Source organism: Sander vitreus, chromosome 9, assembly GCF_031162955.1.
Source record: "Sander vitreus isolate 19-12246 chromosome 9, sanVit1, whole genome shotgun sequence".
NCBI lineage: Eukaryota > Metazoa > Chordata > Actinopteri > Perciformes > Percidae > Sander > Sander vitreus.
In genome coordinates, this window is record NC_135863.1 from 17194031 (window position 1) to 17210677 (window position 16647).

The 16647-nt window shown below is 38.7% G+C and overlaps 1 protein-coding gene across 1 annotated transcript in view; it reads left to right on the forward strand.

Annotated features, from left to right (window-relative positions):
- Window positions 1-16647, forward strand: part of cacna1ea (calcium channel, voltage-dependent, R type, alpha 1E subunit a) — a 90772-nt gene that overhangs the window by 48540 nt on the left and 25585 nt on the right. Inside the window, exons 5-10 of the mRNA XM_078258988.1 lie at window positions 10475-10578; window positions 11440-11598; window positions 12759-12949; window positions 14685-14788; window positions 15635-15750; window positions 16013-16066. Of these exons, the coding sequence (XP_078115114.1) occupies window positions 10475-10578; window positions 11440-11598; window positions 12759-12949; window positions 14685-14788; window positions 15635-15750; window positions 16013-16066 (728 nt within the window). The remainder of the gene's footprint in view (window positions 1-10474; window positions 10579-11439; window positions 11599-12758; window positions 12950-14684; window positions 14789-15634; window positions 15751-16012; window positions 16067-16647) is intronic.

Below are 16647 nucleotides of genomic sequence, written 5' to 3' on the forward strand. Positions count from 1 at the left end.
TTGCACTGCAGTGCAACTTCTGCTTGCCAGCAACCAACTTCCTTTTAGCGTCCAAATTACTCCACCTCCAACCTGAAGAAGCATCTTAAAGTAAGTTTGACTTTACATTCTCCTACATGCTGATTTACTAGCCCCAGAGCCGTTGAAAGACTAGCCCCGTTTGACACGTTAGCTAACGTTAGCTAAAATTAGCTTATGGTAGCTTAGACTGCGGTTAGATTTTTGTAGTATGCAGTTCGGGACTACAAATACAAAAATCTATCTGCTTGTTTAGGTACACATTCAGCCAGTTGGAACAGAAGAACACACCAGAATAGGCCTGTTTAGTAAGCTGTATGTTATGGCCGCATTCCTACTTATAAAATGCAATTCAATGTGGAAGTAATCCAAGTATTCAGAATACGCAATACGTTACAAATTACATTTTTGGGCATGTATTCTGTACTCTGTAACAGAATACGTTTTGAAAGTATCCTTCCCAACACTGCTAACGAGCGAAGTCAACTGAAATTAGCTAAAGCTGTGTAACTAAGACTGCAACTAAACACAACTAAGTATAATGTAAACAACCTTACTGTTGTGAAAACGTCCTCGTCCTGTGTAACTGCTGCTGCAGTTGTTTAGCTGTTGCGCCTGCATTTGCCGTGTCTTTTTAAAATGGCTCTGCTGCTTCCACATAAATCAACCTACCCTCAAAGATTCGCTCCAATTGGATTTCTTCCCAACTTGTCCCACAAAAAAGAGTGGTTCTGATTGGATCTCTTCTCCATTCATCCCTCCGTAACATTTTCGTCTCATTTTTATTTGTTGACTAAAGTGTCTGTTATATTTCGTCACAGTCTTTGTCATCATATCTGACTTTTTATTTAGTTTTTATTTAGTTTTCGTCTGTGAAAAAGGTTCGTTGACTAATATTTTTCATCATAGTCTTCGTCAACGAAATTAACACTGGAAAGAAAGGTGTGCAAAAATGCAACAGCAGCAACTTCAGAGTCCAGAGTTTTGTGCAAAAAGATGCTATGTACAAAAAAAAAACATATATATATATATATATATATATATATATATATATATATATATATATATATATATATTATTCATTATTATACATCAATTAATGGGATCCTTTATACCCACTCACAAGACAGCTGTGCTCTTCCATATGCCAATGAACAGTGCTGGGGGGAAAATGGCCCTTGATTGAACCTAATTGCTGTTTCTGTAATACATCTGAACATGTGTTCTAAAATGCCTAGCCCCAGCCAAAGCCATTTTTCTTCATCTTGTTTTTCAGTTAAAATAATGACGTGTTTCTGGTGCTGGATTAAAAACACTGGGGGATGCAGTATTTATATGGCAGTCAGTTTTTATTTTAACAAGCATCAGATGTCTTCTTAGAGGCGTCAGAATCAACCATCAGTGTTGTTGGCAAGAGGTAAGTGTGTGCTCTGTTGCAGCCACAGTTTCTCTTCTAATGCTGAGTTATCTTTTTACACAGTCCATATGGGAGTCTAAAGCAGAGTTAATTTGAAGGAATTGTTTTTGGACTTTTATGATACCAACTAACCAACGTGTCTGCTCTCTTTATCTGGCTACAGGCCAAAGATGTTAAGAATTATTTGAGCAAGTGCTTCTGGCAAGCAGCTAGATTGAATGGATGAGTGTCCAGAGGTGAGGGGCGTGAGGTGTACCAGAGAGAAATCAAGAGACTGCAGGTAGTTTGAAATATTATCCCCAATGTTCAGTGCACTAGTGGTCCAGTGTGCTGAATCATCAGTGGCAGAAAGTGAAGTAAAATTAAAGACAAGAAATAATCTATTGTGGGGTTTTAATTTGGACTAGTGCAGTACAAGATCACTACACAATGTAGTGAAACAACCACTCTCACTTTAGCCTCAGTCTTACACTTCTATATTTGGTTATACTGGCACAGACACAGATATTAAATCAAGCCCCACTTTTAGAGTCCCTGACCTATAGAAAATCCGCTTTTCAGCTCTGCAGGAGTCTGAGTGGGGTGGAAATTACACCATCAGAGGATCTCCCTGTCAATCAATTTATAGATTAGCATCAGCAAAATTATGTATTGTATGCAATCAGTGATCATCCTTCGGTCTGATTTTTAAAGCAATATAAGTGCATCTATCATGTACATATTTTTGATATTTGAATAAAGATAATATATATATATATATATATATATATATATATATATATATATATATATATATATAGTATGTGAGAGGCATTAAATGAAGCACAGGGTTTTCTGAGCACACCATGTTTTGTCACTACGGAGTCAGCGCTCAAGCAGCTTCTTGAGCAGTGTTGCTGTCAGAGTTGTATCATTGCCAACAAGCAGTGTGTTGCAATTGGCTTTCATTGTCTGCAAGATACCAAACAGAGCTCCAAGCCTAAATGCATTCACCTTTATTGCTGTACATGTAAGAATATACTGTACATATATGTGATAGATCTGGATGTTCTTTCAGACTAGTATCTCACAAATCTCACAAACCTAAAAATACACCAAATCTCTTCTACATTTCGGAGAGGAATACTCTGCATTTATCTGATAGCTGTTGTTCCTAGTTGCTCTACAGAAAGACGTCACATACAAAAGATGATCATAAGAGTTGCTCCACTATTTATAAAATATGATTAATTGTTATGGATTAAACAACTCAACAGTATAAAGCTCAAATAAGTAATTGAAATTACATTAAATGCTGCTTACACAATATAGTGATGTAACAATAATTATTAACAATAATCTAATACAGTTTTTTTTTCGATTGCTAGACAACAGTGGACACAACTGGAGTAACGTGCAAAACTCTAACTACAGTCTGCACAGCAGCAGTTCATGTGGACCAAATTATAATTCATTTTTCATTGCTTGAACACAGTTTTCAAAACTCTACAGACTTATCCCATGACTTTAACACAACCTGCACAACACTTTGGATTTACAGCACTTTTTTCAAATGCTAACACACTGCTGTCAAAACTGTTAACCACACATTCAAAACAGTATGGATTTCAGCCCAGTGCATTTCAAACACTGCTGATTGCAATGGTTTCTTGTTTTAGACATGTTAGTGAACACATACTGTATATACAGTATATAAGGAAAGCTCATAAAGCCTTTTTTGGAAATAAAGAAACACCAAATAAGAATGAAACAGTTATACATTGTACCGTTTGAGAGAAACAGTGAACAGGTAAAAGAGCAAAGATACCAATATGTCCAGGTAAGATGTCTGAGGCTACATACACAGATGTGAAAATGTGAAAAAAACTTCATTTACTATAGTAAAACTGCGCACTTACTGTTTTTCATAAAGTAACGGAGGTGTAAGCAATGGGAACACCACAGTCATTTGTATTTAGAGATAATGTAGGTTCATGGCAAGAGAAGAAATCCAATTTGTTGATAAAAAAACTTCTGGACCATTACGTACCTTTAATTTGTAACATTTCCAGTAATTACGTAAATTACTACAGACAAAATAAAAAAAAAAAATATATATATATATATATATTTACTGTAGGTAAGCAAACTGAGGATTTTCATTCATTCTTGTTTACCTCAAAACTTGTATAAAATAAAAAAGGAAAGACAATAATTTCACTCTTTTCTTATAGAAAATATTGATTAGTGTAAAGTCACTTAAGTTATACAAACTGTAAAGATGATAAGTTAGTATTTTCTGTATTGGTGTTTGATGCTGACAGTGTGTGTTGTCTCAGTGAGGATTTTTTCATAGTGTTTGGCTGCACTGAGTCTGTTTTGAGACGTGTGTGCGAAGAGTTGTGTTGTTTGGAATGAGTTTTGCAGGTGATGTGAACTGTTTAGCTGAGGTGACTGTTGGTAATGCAGACTGTGGTTAGAGTTTTGCACATGTGGCTTCAGTTGTGACCAGTGTCATTTAGCAATCAAAAAAACTGTAATACTGTATAATAAACAATAATATAACACTGTCTGGAGCAATTCTGCTGTACAATGATTACTATACATTTTGTTGATAGAGAAGTAACACTTTGAATACAGGACTTTTACTTGTAATTAAATATTCTTACATTATTCTTATTGCTACTTTTTTGTGGAACATCTGGATACTTCTTCCACCACTGCCTGATGTGATTTACAAGCTTCCTTTCAATACCATAAAACATTTATTTATTTATTTTATAATGTGATTAATGTTTTTCTAGACGTTTAACTTAGTAATCCAGCCATGTTCTTGTCTTGCCTGTGATATAGAGTTTATTAATATAAACATACTGTATGGAGGCAGTTTGATTATAATATTATGCAACATTTGGTTTTGCATGCTGTATATGAACTTTTGAGACCTAGAAAGAGTCGGTGTGCCTACAACTCATCTCTGCACTGTACCGAATTAATATTTTTCGTCGTAATATAACTCGTCTTTATCGCGCTCTCTCCCTCCCTCTCTCTCTCTTCCAACAGATGGCTAATAAATCATTTAGCCAAATCAATTATTCATAATGGCCTAAAAGCAAACATTTACCTAACTGACACATACACCAATATGCAGGCTGATACTCAACTGATTCACATAAAGCCAAGCCAGTATCTCAGGCTGTCGATATAAGGAGCAATAACATTTAATCTTGCATAACAACTTTAATATTTTAAATGTAGAGGGTTCAGTGTTTGTGTGTGTGTGTGTGTGTGTGTGTGTGTGTGTGTGTGTGTGTGTGTGTGTGTGTGTGTGTGTGTGTGTGTGTGTGTGTGTGTGTGTGTGTGTGTGTGTTTCAGAGAGAGAGAGTAAAAAGGCTGAGGGGGGAGTTAAAAATGAGAAAGCACACTGTGGGAGGCAGAGAGGCTTATATTAACTAAACCAACCAGAGAAGCGCTGTAGGAGTTGCTCCACACAATTCCTTAATCTGTCAAGACAATCCGCTGTACACACACCACCCACTGTACTGTGGGCCACAAGAGAAGTTATATGAATTAATCGGCCTGCAGATTCACAGGTCTTCAGAATGTGGGGAATGTACGAGAGGTCAAATTGTAGTGTACTGAAGTGTAGGTGCTAAACTTTGGAGGAAATGTTGACAACTCACTGTGTGGCATGTAACATCAGTTGCCCTAAACAAACTTTATCAATGCTCAAAACTGAAATGTTGTTAAATCAATTCCACAAAACTCAAAATCTGCATTCACAGTATTTAAAGTTCACCTCAGTACAATATTGTACTATGGACAAACACACACAGTTGTCAAGTTGTCTTTTTCTCATTCAGAAACGATTGTGGCCCTGTGGCTAAAATGTTCTAAAAAATGTATGAACTGCAGAAGAACTTCTTATTCAGATCTCTTTCACTAAACTATCACATGTGAATACAACAACTAAGCCTTTTGTGGGAGCTTGTGACGAGCAGATTTTCCATTCCACGATTTATGATCAGAAAATAACTGAATACAGCCTGAAGCTTTAGAAGATATCAGCAACACAGCCAACAGTAAGGGAATAAGCCAACAAATCACTGTGTAACAAAACATTTAAATACAAAACAATATTGTTAAGAAACTGTCAACAGGGTGGATGGACAGAGAAAAAATAACAACATCATCCATTGCTGTGAAACCCGCTGTCAGTCTTTCATAGTATTACACATGATCCCTCTGAAAAACAAAATAAGGGGGGAAGGGGGGGGGGGCAAACATTTCCTCTGCATAAAAGTTTACTATCTTTAGTTATTGTTTAGTCTGTGCAATTACCATTGTTGAGTTGCACAGTGTTATACAGTAAAAGTTAATACCCAACTGTTTTTATCCAGCTCATGTTGTGTGTCTCCCCATACTGCTACTGGATTATTTCCTCCTGATGCAATCTACTGCAGGTCATGCTGCTGGATTGTACACACTGAAACATTCATGACTATACATACTTATATGTATTATACTTATATTGCTTTTTATCCCAGACATCAATTTCCCAAGATCAAATCAGTATCACCACTATTGGGTATCACCGAATAGCTTGTACAGAAGTCCTCAAACTAAGACATAGAAATCACCATAATAGACTTTTTCACAGCAGAAATTTTGACATGTCATTGCAGGAAAAGCACAAGTGTAAAAGTGCCCATACTGGCTTACTGGGGTAGCTCGATTTATTGTGGGTTTTCAGCCAACAGTGAATGTGCTGAAGGTTCGGCTAATATGTACTATTTTTTGTCCCCTTGCACTACATGTGATTATGCTCTTGTCCATATCATTTACAGGTCTGTCAGTACTGTACTCTGTATACTACCTATGCTATTCACTTTTTTTTGGGCTTGTAAGCACTAAAAATGAACCACTACTCTCTCACCCTACCGTAACTGTATTTTCACAGTGTTAAGCAATTCAGAAGATATTTTTTTTGTTTTGTTTGATTTGATCCATTCCATTTCATCATCAGAACAGTCAGAGAGGCTGCTAAGCCTATATAGTGTCATAAAATAAAGGTTTAGATTAAAGAATAATAAAAAGGTGGACATATCTCTAATAGTAGTAACATCATATTGTGATACACCAAAATGATCCTGGAACCACTGAGCTGAGAACCGGAGGTGTACATAACACATGCTGTGGAATTTATATCTCTACAATAGTCAGGTGCGCTCACATCATATTAGTTAGCAGCTTGACAGTGACATGGAGCATAAGTCATAACGTTATCAGTATCATGGCATGACGGTTGTCGCAACAGATTTGTCACGCTGCAGCAAGCTGTCAGTTCTGCAGGGTATGTCATTGTTACTCACTTATTATGGCTGACAACTCTGACCAGGGCATCAGCCCAGTTCACTACACTGTGTATCTCACATAACGCCTCTAGATATATGCAGGGTGAATGAAGAAGTGTTTCTGTGCAACAGCTCCCGGTGACTAAAAATGACTTGATTAACTTGTAGATGCACCAGGCACCTGTCAGATGTGTGATGTCTCAGGGATAATTTAGGGTGTCCATGAAGTGATGGCCAATCCAAGACCCTCTCATCCCCATCATGCCCCAACTGTAACTCAAAGGTTTCTTTACAATGTAGCTTAGTTTGGAGAGAGAAGAAAATAGAGAAATTGGGAGAGATGTGGGAACTGTAGCGATGCACCAATTGACTGTACCAATAGAAAGCTACAGGTAGGGCGCCTGGTTAGCACACCTGGTAGAGGGGACGCCCATATATAGAGGTTTACTCCTCCTTTTGCTGCATGTCATTCCCCTTCTCTCTCCCCTTTCAAGTCTAAGCTGTCCTATACAAATAAAGGCCTAAAATGCCCCCCCAAAAAAGAAAGCTACAGGAAATGACGTTTATAAAAAATGTTTATCTTTATCATTTTTGTTCATTTCATTTATACATCGTCTATACTGTCATCATGACCACTGAGGTTTCCGTATAAATCAAATGTTTAACATCACGTACTGTAAGAGATTTAATTTCAATCATAAAATAGACCTAACCTTACCAACAACAAATAAATAACTCAACTGTCCTTCACTGGGGAGAATGTAAAACTACAGGGAGGAAATAAACTTCCAAATCTTTCATTTGTGCCAAATCAGCCATGTGTTGTGCTTCCCTTGGTTGATTTACATCTGCTAGTTTCCGTGGCCAACCTTCACCTTCCCCATCTCGGTCATACAGAGGGTGCCAATGTCCAGACGGCAGCAGTGTGAGGCATAGCTGTCATGATGATGGTCGGAAAGCACTGTGATAGAAGGAAGTGGGAAGGTTACTGGATATTTAGGCAATATATTCAAATACATTCATGAAATATTTCTCATTTCTGCCTGGACTGTGTATGTAAATGCTATTCCTCTTCTTTGATCGAGAATGTCCCATTCTTCCTGACCAAAACAGCTTATAAGAGGCTTGTTTAACCAAGAGGTTAATAATAAATCAGTCAGGAGGTAGCAGGTAAACACTTTTATTTATTTTGTCTGTGAGAGACCCAAATCTAAGAACCAACTGAAAGAGGAGAAGGGAAGAGACCAGAGAGGCCTCTTGTGTTGTACATTGGCAATTAGACCAGACATGGTACACCTGAAGAGAAAGGACAGACAAATTCAAAAAGCTGGCAGCTCCAACTGTAAATTAGGTTACAATTGAACAAAGCAATGCAACGTTGTACAGTTTGATGTATTATAAAATGCTGCTGGTTTAATTTAAAAAATATATATTTTATTTGTTATAGCTACAATAAAAAGGGGCTTACAGTTAAACATTCCAGTTTACTGTAATTCCTCATTCTCTTCAGCACCATGGACAGCTCTTAACAGCTGTGCACATTCACATGTGCTTCACTGTAATTTTGGGAAAGTTTATGCATAATTTACACATGTAAACATTTTGTCCAACTGGAATTTCATACACATCAAATATCAGTAAATAACACAGATAAATTGACAGTAGAGATTTTCTGTCTGCATATTTCAATATACATCTACACATAAAGAAAATATCTTTACATCTAGCCAATCAAAACAATTTATTTTCAGTATGTATTTGCAGACTTTAGCAGCAGCTGCCACTGTTCTCTTAGCGTGATGGTGATAGTGACATCTAGACACAGACACAAAAAAAGCACAGACTGAGAACCAGCAGCAAACATGATCTTTCTAGCTGTAATGTCTCTTTGTTATTTGCAAGCATGACAACATACAGCTGACAAAAAAACCTTTACATGATTTCTGTGAGAGAAACACAGAAAAACACTCTGAAAGAATGAGTTTGATTGGATGTTAAGAACAAAACTTAACTTCTGCAAATAGTAGTTTTTAGAAAACGGGGCCCAGGACATCCACTGAATTACAGCGGACTAAATGAGGAAGCCATTTTTAGACCTCCATCCCTTTGTCTCCATAACAACTAAAGAGCAGCCAGGACTGACTAATGGTCTGAAGAAAGATTGAGAGATGGAGGAAGTGGGGGATGAAATGACAGAGGTGGCGGGAGGCAGCAGAGGAAGTGATTGAAGTAAAAGGAGGAAAGGAGAAAAGAGTTGGGACTGGGGTAAAAAAGGGAAAGGGGAGAAAATCCAAAAATGTTTGAAACTTATGAGGATAATTCTATTTTTGTATATTTGTGTGGATGATGGTGAGCTATTTTAGTCTTTCTCACACCTCATATTCTCTCTCTCTCTCGCTCTCGCTCTCTTTCTTTCGTTCTTTCTTTCTTTCTTGTGTTAATTAAATCAGATGACGCTCTGTGTCTCCTAACACAGACAGGACTAATTCTCACCACTGTATCACTGGAATGTAAATGGGTCTATGTTGCTGTTTTTCTACCTGTGTGATGATCAAGTATGCTATCTTAGAGCAAATGACAGTACTGGGCATAAAGATTGTTCTTTAACATTGTACTGCACATAAATCATGTGTTTACATACTGTAACTGCAACCCTTTTACATAATCCACCTATCAACCTTAGAAAGTCTTCTTTTATATGTTGTTGCATTCATTTTAGTTATCTTTATGATCAAAGTGAAGTGTAAGTACAATTATTTAGCTGTCATTGGGTTTTACTGCCCAGAAGAACAATGTGCATTCATGTACAGTATAAATTTAAGTTTTTGAGTTGGGAGAGGGTAAATCTTATGATACGCTTCAGAGTCTTGACAAAAACCTTTCCTCAACACCCTTTTCGTTATTTTTCTTTTGTTTGTACATTTCATTTCTCCATCCATCTCTGTGTGAAAGGGGAATAAGTCAGAGTCAGAGGTGCAAGTATAATTGGGAGGGAGGTTGTAAAAAAAAAAAAAAATAGGTGGAGGAAGAGGGAGTTGAGAGAAAAGAGGTTTAGGGATGAAGGGCAAGATATGACGGTATAGAGAGGAGAGAGAGAAAAGGAAAGCAGGAGGGCAGACTAATGAGGTGCCTCATCAGTCTGAGGGCTGAAGGCCACAGAGGTGTATTTAGAGGGCGGGGGAATAGAGGAGACAAAACAAGACAAAGTAAAAATGGAACTTTTGTAGGACTCAGGCTCTGTGTAGCAGATACAAGGTTGATGTGTTTGCGACATGTGTGTGCATGTGCAAGCTTCATGTCTCTCCAGCCTGAGGGTGTCCTGCCTTCCTTTGAAGGAGCTGCTTTCTTTGTTCTCCTCCTAAATAGCAGTTGTCAGAGCCATCCTCCCACACACAGTGAAACAGCCGAAAGCCCCCAAAAGCATCCCTGTTGTTTTCTCTGTTTTCTCTCTGCGTGCTGGAGACCCTCACGTCCTCACACTCCATATCTGAGCACTGCAGCCATCCTCCAACACTGTGTCCTTACTGTGTTCATGTGTCTGTGTGTGTGTGTGTGTGTGTGTGTGTGTGTGTGTGTGTGAAAGCCCCATTTTTGACGCCGCTCGGCAACATATTATAAAGCATAAAGTTGTAGCGTTCATGAGCACCTGCAAGACAGTGACAATTCTGCTCAGTGACTGTGTTTCTGTTTGTGTTTATCTCTGTAGGATCCTTGCTGCAGCAGGGGCACATATGAACATCTCAGTGGACCTGAGGACCCTGAGGGCGGTGCGAGTGCTCCGACCCCTCAAACTGGTCTCAGGCATCCCCAGTGAGTACCACATATCAATATCTTTTTTTTGCTCAAGAGTTGAAAGGGTCGAGTAAGAAGATATCTCTTGCTCCCCCATCTAGCCATTAAGAAGAAGTTTTAACCTCTATGTGGTCCTCAGCACAAACTTGAAAAATATATTTTTTAAAATGTGATTCTAAATCTATTTTTCAGAAACAGTGTCCCTGTTTCACCACAATGCACACTCCCAACAACTAGATACACTTGATAATGATAATTTGTAGTTTGGACCAATTACTTTAATCAGAATACCGTGTTAAAATAAAGGTTGAATTAATTAATGAATCAGTGATGTCCTCTATTAAATCCCAGGCCAATATCAGCATGAGGTATTGGTCTAACCATAGAGATAGGGCTGCACATGATGATTAATGATTATTTTATTTTTTTATATTGATTGATCTGCTGGTTATTGTTGCAATTATTTTTTCATTAATTTGGTTTGTAAAATATCAGAAAAAAAGTGAGAAAAAAAAAATCACAATTTCTCGTAGCCCAAGCTAACATCTCCAGAATGGTTGTTTTTCTGACCAACCATATCCAAAGATATTCAGTCATCATATACAATCATCAGACAACAAGCAAATATTCACATTTGAGAAGCTGGAACCAGTGAATCTTTGACATTTTGCTGAAATTACTTGAATGATTAATTGATTAACAAAATAGTTTCTGGTGATCAATTAATCAACTTATCGCTTCAGCTCTACTTGAAGATGTTATTTTTTTCAATCATTGGGAAGTGAGGTTGAAACATTACATTTTTATTACACACGTTTCACAAATTTGTACTGTAAGAAGTGCATTTTCACTTTAATTCACTGAGTGCTCTACTTCCAGGTCTCCAGATTGTCCTGAAGTCTATAATGAAGGCCATGGTTCCTCTGCTGCAGATCGGCCTACTGCTCTTTTTTGCCATCCTCATGTTCGCCATCATCGGCCTGGAGTTTTACAGCGGCAAACTGCACTACACCTGCACGCCACAGCCTGGAATACTGGGTACAGACACGGTCATTGTATATCTCTCTATAGCACACAGGTATATGCTGCAAATTACAGACAGTATATGCAAAGTGATTCTTACATATGCAGATGTATATCTGTACAGGATGTGTACAATGGAGCAGTTAAGTTTGTGCCCTACATATAGTACATAACCACAGATGTACAGATGTTTCCATCCAGTATTTTACACAGACAGGAAGTCAAAGAGATTGAAATATAGAAGTGTGTGTTAGGATTTTAGTCCACATAAGTAACTGGTAAATCCATTAGTTATTTGTACTAATTCAGTGTTTAAGTTCAGATACACACACATTTACAGGCACATATACACATACAATGATTCATACTACTTAAATTCTTTCGAAGTCTTCACTACACATATTATACGTGTCTGGCCAGACAGGGATGTAAACTGCATCTTGACTGGTTGGCGGAGGCATACAACTGCAAGATCTGATTTGAATTGCATTTTACAACAGGAAATTGTCTCAACACCTCTGCCACACACTAATGGCATGGATAAAACAACAGAGAGCAGTTTGTAGAAAGGGCCTGAAATGGTTGTGAATAATTTATAAATGCAAACAGATAAAAGACTAATTTTAGAACTATTTTTGACAACAAACTGCGTCATGGAACGAGTCAGGACTGAGCTCATTCTGTTGCTGATGTTATTGAGTGTGTAGCTAATGTATGTGTGTGGCTGTGAGTCGTGTACGTAGTTCTTTAGGTAGTAGCTCCATTGTCGTAATCACAAATGCATACACACAATGGCACGCCAGGCTGCACCTGCAGGCTTGATCAAACCAAACTGGCAGTGTTGTTCTTATAATTAAAACAGACAATGTGGTGAGCTGCAATAGCTCATTGTACATTCACAGCTGTCATTAACCTCCAAGCTGTTCCAGTCACAAAGAAGCTGAATGGACAGTTAGATAATGCAGACGCACTGAAGGGAGTATTTTCTGTCTCTGAATGGTCACGTTACTGTTCAGACAGGCGCTATGCTGCTCCACTGTTTCATAGAGAGGCTTCTTTCATTCAGTTTGACTCTAATTCAATGCATGATAACTTTCCAGTCATTCATTAAGATGTTGTTGGCAACTTTGGTCTTATGTAAGACACATAACACCCCTCTCTCTCTCTCTGTTCAGAAAACGAGACCGTGGACTCCTCTGAGTATGAGGTCCCGTGTGGCGTGCGTCAGTGTCCTGCCAAATACACTTGCGGCGATACTTGGATTGGCCCTAATGACGGCATCACTCAGTTTGACAACATCCTGTTTGCTGTCCTCACTGTCTTCCAGTGCATCACCATGGAGGGATGGACCACTGTACTCTACAATGTAAGAGAGCTCACACACAAATGTGCCACTCATAATATTTCTCTGGATGGCTGCAAATTATTAAGGTGCAGCAGTGTTTTGTCGACTCCATTAACCTGAAACCACCAAGCAGCTTTGGCTCCAGCCTTCTGATGGTAGATGAGTGGAGGTCTGCAACCCCTGCACCTTCCTCTCTCATACGGTCTGCCTGTGGATGGAGACATGGGGACGGGGGTTACTGGCTTGTGATTTTAGTGTGGAAACTGCTCAGTTAATTCCTGTTTTGCTCTCAGCTTGCCATTTTTATTCCATCTATGTTAAGAAATGTATAACCTTCTGCAACATGCTGCAAGGGCTGAATTGAGATTAGACTGCCCACCTACTAGTTATAAAATATAGCACTGAATCTCTTAGAAATGCAATCTAGGATTAATGTACTGTGTGAATATGATAGATTAAAAATTGTCCTTTTTGTTTCTATTTATCCATGTTTTGTATAGTTTCTTTTATCTGGATCCTCACGGCAAGTTTAGCCGAAAACTCTGGTATTTTTATTCCTCCATGTTCCTGGATATATTGTATCATTTGTATATGTTGTGAGCAACATTGTGTAGTTTTGTCATCCTGCTTGACTGACATCATCAATTCCTCCTGGTCCACATCACAGAGCAGTGATTTTTTAAAGATTGTTTCAGAATAAGAGTGGGCTGAGACTTAAATGCTGTTGCTCTGTAAGATAAGCTCTGTAACTCTGTAAGTCAAGGAAACTGAATGTTTTTATGCTCAAAGACTCTAGTCCAGTAGCAAAAGTTAGAGTCATGTTTTGAATTTCCCTACAGTTATTACAAACAAACCAGGAGAATACTGCATCATGTTTGTAATAAGTACATTAACTCATAACAATGCTATTGTTTTGCTGTAGAGTTAACTGTCAGACAAGGATGAGGTGCTGCAACGTGCTTCATGAGCATCTGTGTCACACACACACACACACACACACACACATTATGTAGACAGAAAGGCAGGCAGTGGCACCATTTGCTAATTTGATATATCTGTTGCCTGCATGACCATCCAACAAATCAAGTCCAATCATGTCCACCTCTGGTTGCAGCTGAATTAGATCCTGTCCAGATAGGGACGCTATACGAAATCCTGCCCTTGTGAAACTAGAGTAGCGTATTTCACACAAAAAAAAAAAAACATATCTCATTCTGCTCATAAAGGCCTGGTGCTGGAAATTTGCAAAGTCAAATAAGTCATAAATTATGCCTCGTGCAGTGCTGCTATCAGATCAACTGGTCTCTCAATTTAGTTTGCATTATTTTAGACGAGACTGGACCATTTTGTAAACGAGCATTAACTGTGCAAAATTTAGTATCTGATATTGCCTCATATTTGAAGGAAATTTGTATATAAAAAGCTTGCCATGACATGCTGCTTTTGTGCTGCTGCAGAGTGACTGCTGACCATACAGACTCACTGACTATGCAATACTCTGTTTATGTATTGGCTTCATACAGTAGCTTCTCCCGTGCAGAGTACCTGTACTTCACTCTCCTCCACACTCTTACTGTGAGGCAGGGTGGATCAACACACATGAGGTCTCTGTCCGATGCCCTGCCTGCATTCTGACTTGAACCTTCAGCAGCCACCCAAACACCTACACTTGCGTATTTCTGTCTAGTATCCCAATGGCAGTTTGCTCCAGCCAGATATGATTTTACTGACTTTAGAATTTATGTTGATGTTTCAGACCGACGATGCCTTGGGCCCCAACTGGAACTGGCTCTACTTCATCCCTCTCATCATCATCGGCTCTTTCTTTGTCCTGAACCTGGTGCTGGGAGTCCTTTCTGGGTAGGTTCACATTGAAGTTCACTCCAGGTTAATTTTAAACTCATCAAGGTGTCAGCCTTTTGTGATGGAGATTTATGGGGCTTTGTCCCAGTTAAGGGGCTCCCTATTTGTGTCTAAAAAATGCAGCCGTCTTCCTGCCAAATTTGCAGGACACAACTGGTGTTGCATATTCTTGGTGGAAGTTAGTTACCATTGCAATCCATAGCATGGTGGTCAGTTATTTAATGGTACCTTCAGGTGGTCCTTTTTTTAACCTATTGTGTGATGCATGTACATTTTTTGACTTTATGCATTGATGAGGACTGCTTGGAGATGGTGGAGAGGTTTGAGAAAACTCCCACCAGAAAACTGCTGCACAGTGCTCAGGGATCTCATTGTGGCCTTATGTCCCACAGATGACAAAGGGATTAACTTAACTGACAAGGGGCCACACTCAAATGCACCATTAGTTTTTGTCTCTGTCGATATAGATTGAATCTTTTGTTGAGTGGGCACAGGTTCCTTGAAATGGGCTGTAGCTACACAGACATCACACTAAGTTGCTTTTTCACTGGTGGTTGGCAAACTACCTACTGTCAAGCCAAACTGTTTCAGTCTATATAAGTTAATTGGTATTATAGAAAGTTAATTGGTAATACAGTATCTCCACAGTGAGAGAGAAGATAACTCCTTTGCCTCTTTTCCTCTCCTCTCCACTCCTTTGAAGGAACAATGACAAGAGCTTAGCTTAAGATGATAGCTTTTTCCCCAGGTGATTGTCTCCAAGAGGAATTATTTATGGGACTACAAATATCTGTACACTCGAAGAGTAAATAAACAATTCTGTGGTTTGATTTTATTCTGCAGGGAATTTGCCAAGGAGAGGGAGAGGGTGGAAAACCGCAGGGCCTTCATGAAACTGAGACGCCAACAGCAGATTGAGAGAGAGCTCAACGGCTACCGGGCCTGGATCGACAGAGCAGGTGGCTTTAGTCTTTCCCACAGCTCAGAGAGGATTTGGATTTGGCTCTTGATGAGAAAAGCTTAATCGATATTTCACTTTAAGCTTTATGACTAACCTGTCAATTGTGGAACGTAGGACTATGTGATGTTTTATTTTAGCTGTTTGTTCCACCACAATTGAGATATAGACATAGTAACAAAAGATGTCAATATATCTCTTTCCATCTGAGCCATCATCGGCTGCTCATTTCTGACTGTGGTTTGTTGTTGTTTGCTTTCCAGAGGAAGTAATGCTCGCAGAGGAGAATAAGAATTCAGGACCTTCTGCCCTCGATGGTAAGTTAGCAGAGATGTTTGTTTTTCCTGGTTTCCTTTTGCGCATTGTCTTTCTGCTGTCCTCGCATTGCTTTCCATTCGGTCTCTCTTCTACTGAATCAGTTTAATGCTGGCATGTACACCTGATGCAAACATGCTTTATAAAGGCTATTCAATCTTATGCTTTCAGAGTCTGTATTATATTGTGTATTTGTCTGTTATTCTAGGTTGACACAGTATTTTTTTAAATACAGATATAGGAATAAAAACTCTTTCCAGTGAAGTTAAATTACAATTTCAATCTGATCATTTTTAGCCAAGCTAGCAGCACGCAGTGGCAGTGTCAGATGGTCAGTCAGCCCACCACTTTTGGATGGATTGCCATAAACCTTTGTTCAAACATTCCTGGTTCCTAGAGGATGAATCCTACAGACTTAGGTGATCCGCTAACTTTTCATTTAGTGCCGCCATCAAGTCAACATTTTAACTTTGATTTATCACCAAATACCTGCAAAACTAATGACATTCACATCAGCCTCAGCTTTCCTTACCTGTGCTAATTTGGAAATCTTAACATGCTAACCTAATGCGATCAACATGGT